The 5,987-nt window shown below is 38.2% G+C and overlaps 1 protein-coding gene across 1 annotated transcript; it reads left to right on the top strand.

Moving 5' to 3' along the window:
- The first annotated feature begins 258 nt into the window (after positions 1 to 258).
- On the top strand, positions 259 to 946 carry LOC128169782 (uncharacterized). The gene has a single exon (XM_052835855.1). It carries the CDS (start codon positions 259 to 261, stop codon positions 790 to 792), a length of 534 nt encoding a protein of 177 aa, XP_052691815.1. The 3' UTR covers positions 793 to 946.
- Positions 947 to 5,987: the final 5,041 nt, after the last annotated feature.

The raw sequence follows: 5,987 nt of genomic DNA, 5'->3' as shown, positions 1-5,987 counted from the left end.
GGCTGTTATAACAAAGCATTTAACTCATATTAGGTAATGTTGTACGCTGCCAGAAGTAATATAGATGGATGGTTTTAATTTATGAAGATTTTTGATTGATTGAATTATTTACATGGTTTTTATTTATGTTCGGCTGAAAACCACGTGAGGGTATGATAGTCAGAATGGAATGCAGATGTACTCAGAAACCGTCCATTTTATCCGTTAAGTATTTACTATGTTTGCTAATTTTAATTATTTCTTATTATTCCGAGCAAAATGCCCAAAACAAGAAAAACGGAATTGTCAGCGACGAGGAGCCAGCGTGGGGGCCGGAGACGACAGAGGCCCGAGAGGGCAGGGCGTGCAAGCAGCAGTACGGCAGCAGAACAGGTAGCGCAACCTCCGGTGCAAAATCAGATGGTGGCTTCCCATTCCCCTCAGCCCTCCACAGCACCCATGATGGTGGCGCCATCCATCACTGGGGCAGGACCAACAGATGCTATTGGCTCAACCCAGCAAGAATCGACAGAAATGGCACAAGGTACTAACATTGGTGCTCAGTCTCAGTCTTTAATGTTTGGCAATAACTTTAGTCAACCTGTCATTAACAATTCAACCCAAGTAGATTTAGGTTACCATGTAGATAATGCAACCAAACAAAAAATTGTCAATGGGGAATACATTAATTTAGCCACCCTGCTGGTGCGTGATGCTAACAGGCTACAACTATCCACATTGTCAATGGACTCCCAAGGCCAAATTATAGCCCAGCCCAAACACAATTATAGATTGACAACCATTGAGAAATGAACAGATGCCTTTATCATTTATGCATGCATATATCTTACAGCCCACCCTAGCAAAACACACCAACTATTCAAATACATGCACGACGTTAGGTTGGGGGCCGAAAAATCGCAGGGTTGGGTCACATATGATGAGCAATACAGGCTTCGGATGGCAATTAACCCATCAAATAACTGGGGGGGTAATAGATAGTGAATTGTGTCTGATGTATATGACGCCCGGGATCCAGTCCAATACAAATCGTCCATCAATTTCGCCAAACAAGTGCTTTGACTTTAACTACAGAGATTCTTGTAACAGTATCCATTGCGCCTATCTGCACCAGTGCATCAGATGCAACAATAAACATCCATTAATTCGCTGCATGGACACTCAAACTCCTACACACCCAAATAGTCAGTCATTTCGGGGACAAGGATTTACATTTAGACCTTCTCAGTTTCAGTCCACCTATCAACCAAGCCAAGGCCCTGGGCGTTTCCCCACTAAAGACACAGCAAATACTGGAACATTTAATTAACTACCCAGATAGAGAGGCAGCACATACTTTAAGGGAGGGTCTAGTTAATGGGTTTAAGTTGCAATATGAGGGTCCCCGGTTTTCAATTTTTAGTAGTAAGTTAGTGTCTGCAAAGCAGCATCCAAATGTTTTACAAGAAAAAATAGATAAGGAAATTACAGAAGGGCGAATGGCAGGCCCCTTTCAGTCTCCCCCTATGTTAAACTTTCATGTGTCCCCCATAGGTATTGTTCCAAAAGCTGATGGCGGTTGGCGAATGGTAATGCACCTTTCATACCCACCGTCTGCAAGCATTAATCACAACATTGACCCTATTCACACATCAGTAAAATACACATCATTTGACACAGTCATTCAAACAATAAGTCAATTGGGGAGAGGGACAATAATTGCAAAATCTGATATAAAAAGCGCCTTTCGGTTACTTAAGATATTCCCAGGGGATTTTGAATTATTAGGTTTACAGTTTGAAGGTAAATTCTATTTTGAGAAGTGCTTGCCATTTGGGTGTTCCATTTCATGTAAACTACTTGAAATGTTTTCCACATTCTTAGAGTGGTTAGCTAAGGAAAGATCAGGGTTCAATACCATTCATCATTACTTAGATGATTTCATCTTCATAGGCAGTGCTAACACAAGTCAATGTAAATTTATTATGCAAAAATTTGAGGAGTTGTGTTTGGAAATTGGTGTACCCTTGAACGCAGAGAAAACAGTTTTGCCCACTACTAATTTAGTGTTTCTTGGTCTGGAAATAGACACGGTCAAAATGCAAGTCTCTATTCCACAGGAGAAAGTATATCAACTTTCTACTCTATTAAAATTTTGGGTAGGTAAGAGGAAAATTAAGTTGTCGGAGCTACAATCTCTAGTGGGTAAGTTAAATTTTTTCAGCAAGGCTATACCTGGTAGTAGAGCATTTAATCGCACGTTTTACAATGCTATGATAGGAACTAGTAAACCAAATCATCATATTAGGATATCAGGGTCCATGCGTCAAGATATAAAAACCTGGATCGAATTCTTGGATAGTTTTAATGGGGTGGTATACTTTCCGGACAGTGAGTGGAGTACCTCAGATACACTGAAACTCTTCACAGATAGTGCAGGGTCAGCAGAATTAGGTTGTGGTTGTTATTTTCAGGACCAATGGATGTTCCTTCAATGGCCAGAGCAATGGGCTACAATGAAATTTTGCGTGATATTACTTTTCTAGAGTTAGTTCCAATTGTGTTGTCAATGATGGTCTGGGGAAGCCTCCTGCATAATAAAAAACTTATCCTTTTCATAGACAATATAGCTTTGGTTCATATTTTAAACAAATAGTCCTCTAGGTCAGAGCGTGTCATGTCATTAGTTAGGCCCTTAATGTTGGTTGCGTTAAAGTACAATATTCAGTTTAAAGCCAACCACATCCCAGGCAAACTTAATCAAATAGCTGACTCTATTTCCCGCAAAAAGTGGAACACTTTCAGGAGCCTGGCACCTGCAGCAGACGCACAACCTCGGCCAATTCCGGAGCAATTCCAGACCTTGCTCTCTCAAGCGAAATAGAGCGTTTATTCAGTGCATCAATGTCGGTGAACACTAGCGAGGCATACAGGGTAGGGATCCAAGCGTTTGAACAGTTTCGTATTGGCCAAGGGTTGTCACTGGTTTGGCCGCCACCAGACACACACTTAAACATGTTTATTGCACATCTATCAATAAAACACTACAAACACTCGACGGCAAAATCATACATTGCCGCGATAAGCTTCAAATGCAAAAGTCATACATTATATGATCCCACAAAAAACTTTGTCACCCAAAAGCTACTCCAAGGTATGAGAAGATCCACCAATACAGCAGACACACGGTTACCAATCACACTGGACATTTTACAAACCATTATCCCAACCTTCAATTTGTTTGCTATAGCAATTATGAAACCTCATTGTATAAGGCTGCCTTTTCCCTTGCATTCCATGCATAACTTAGGATAGGTGAAATTGCTCTATCTAAGGGTAATTCACATGAAACCATAATCCAATGCCAAGACGTTTCACTGTTAACTAACAAACTTATGGTAAGCATTAAACGCTCCAAAACCGATCAATGTGGTAGGGGAGTGACATTGTCAGTTAATGCATCACATGGAATAACGTGCCCAGTAAAAACAATGCAATGCAAAAATGAGTTTTTGCAAGTGCGCCCAAGCATTACAGGGCCATTATTTTGTCATTTTTCGGGGAAACCACTAACACGGTATCAGTTTAGTGCGGTCCTAGCTAAGGTCTTGGCAAAGTCATCCATTGATAGTAAGAATTTTAAGTCACACTCCTTTCGGATAGGAGCAGCTACTACATTAGCACTTCAGGGCGCACAGGGCGAAAAACCATCTTTAAGCAAGTCCTTAAAGGTGGCTTAAAGGTGACTTAAAGGAGCTTAAAGGCTATACAACCTTTAAGCCGCCTCTAAGTCACCTTTAAGCAAGTGCTTATAGGTCCTTAATGTCCAAACTTCTTTAAGCCACCTTTAACCCATTTTAAGCATCTTTAAGTGGCATTTACGCTCTCTTTACACTGCCTTTACACTGTCTTTAAGTGGCCTTTAAGTCAATATTGATCAAGCTGAACAATAAAAACATATATTAAATGCAAAAGCTCGTTTATAGAGATGGGAGGGGGTCATCCGAGTGATAATATAATTTCCAAGGAAGGGGGGGGGGGGTGTTCCAGGCGGTTTTAATCGTCGCTCCATTAAACACAGATCGCTATCATCAGCACCGCTACAATGGACACAGATTGCCGTTATAAAATTCTTTATAATTTTTTGGGGGTTTCAAAATTATTGTAGGGATGAGCGCAGTCTCTGTATCTTAATATGTGCATAAAACTAATTAAAGTATGTTTGTTTCCTATTATAAATTAATCGGTGAAAAAAATTCTCTCTCTCTCTCTCTCTCTCTCTCTCTCTCTCTCTCTCTCTCTGTGTTCCTCCAGTTATTAAACAAAATAAAGATAATGAACCAAAAATGCATGATTTAATTTGATAATCGGTTTAAGGTTTGTATTTTTTTTCAATTTTCATTATTTCTAACTCTAGATTTGCTAGATACATGTTAAACATGAAAAGACTCTCAAATGCCTTTGTTATATCGGGCAGAATATTACTGCTTTGTTTGTCTTGACATAGTTTTGTTCGTTTGTGTATATCTAATTAGAGTCTATTGTTTGTCCAACTTAAGAAAACCCCTGGAACTAACACAGAATATACAAGATATACACAACAGTTGTGTCGTGTGCCCAGGTGCATGTTTGTGTATATCTAATTAAAGTCTATTGTTTGTCCAACTTAAGAAAACCCCTGGAACTAACACAGAATATACAAGATATACACAACAGGTGTGTCGTGTGCCCAGGTGCACGTCAGGGTTTCTAAAGGCGTTGAATCTTAGTATGTACGAGTATACGATAAGTCTAGTAAATGAAAGTTAATTTACATTTGTAATTCATTTTCAAAGTATTATTTCCTAGCTCTGGGTTTCAAAGATGTTACGTCTACAAATTAACGATACATGTATGTAAGAGTAAAATCTTGAGGCTAATTAATTAATGTACCGGTGATCATAAATAGGGGTTGATTATTTAAATATATGTATAAGGGTAAATATGTCAACTATACCCGGCCTGGCACACCATACAATTGTATGTACAAGTCATTTGCAATTGCCACATGCAGTAAATACGTCACCGGTAATTGGTAATTTTGTTTGTTATAGAATTGATAGTTTAAAAATCATGTACATACAATTACATGTAAATATTTAAACATATTGGATCGGCGCCGCGATCATGAAAACCGGGAAATTGCGGGAAATTGAACAAATACCCTAATAGTATCAATGCATTTAATAAAAGAAATGATTTCATTTTCTTTCTTACATTTTTTTAGCTATAAATTAGATGAACGTATATCTACTCGGTTTAAATTTATTAACTAAGAAAGCCTACTATAGTGAACCTAACGGTTTCCATTTAGGTATAATATATTTTTGTTCACTGAAGACCAAGTTCCGTATTTCATTCTAAATACACGCATGCATGTAATTTATAAATTAGATATAATTGATTGTTACAAACTGAATGGTTTGTCAAAATCTTTTCAAGTTAACACATTCAATACAGTGATTCAATATCCACTGATATATAGGATATAAAAACGCTCATATATATATGTATGTTGCCGTGGCGCAGAGGAAGTGTGGTGATGCTAGAAAACTAAGGGTCCCGGGTTCAAATCTCGCCGTGGCCGGGTTTTTTTTTTGTTTTTTTTTTCATTTTTCTTTCTAGAACAAAAACCGTTTTAATACCTTTTCTTTCATAAAGTTAATACATTTTGTTGGAAATTAAGCACAATATTGAATTAAAAATTTTTAATGGCTTAAAGGTGGCTTAAAGGTAGCTTAAAGGTAGCTTAAAGAAGTTTGGACATTAAGGACCTATAAGTTGTCCTTAAAGGTGGCTTAAAGGTGGCTTAAAGATAGTCTTTAAGCTGCCTTTAAGCCATCTTTACGCTTTCTTTATGCCATCTTTAAGCAACACATATAGCTTAAAGGTAGCTTAAAGGTGGCTTGAAGATCGTCTTTAAGCTACCTTTAAGCATCTTTAAGCTATCTTTAAGGAGAACTTAAAGA

Source organism: Crassostrea angulata, unplaced genomic scaffold, assembly GCF_025612915.1.
Source record: "Crassostrea angulata isolate pt1a10 unplaced genomic scaffold, ASM2561291v2 HiC_scaffold_213, whole genome shotgun sequence".
Lineage (NCBI taxonomy): Eukaryota > Metazoa > Mollusca > Bivalvia > Ostreida > Ostreidae > Magallana > Magallana angulata.
This window is presented reverse-complemented; position numbering and strand designations above follow the sequence as displayed.

What these genes read in the sequence shown, in the direction of transcription:
- LOC128169782 (XM_052835855.1), top strand. Translation starts at nt 259, where the DNA reads ATGCCCAAAACAAGAAAAACGGAATTGTCAGCGACGAGGAGCCAGCGT.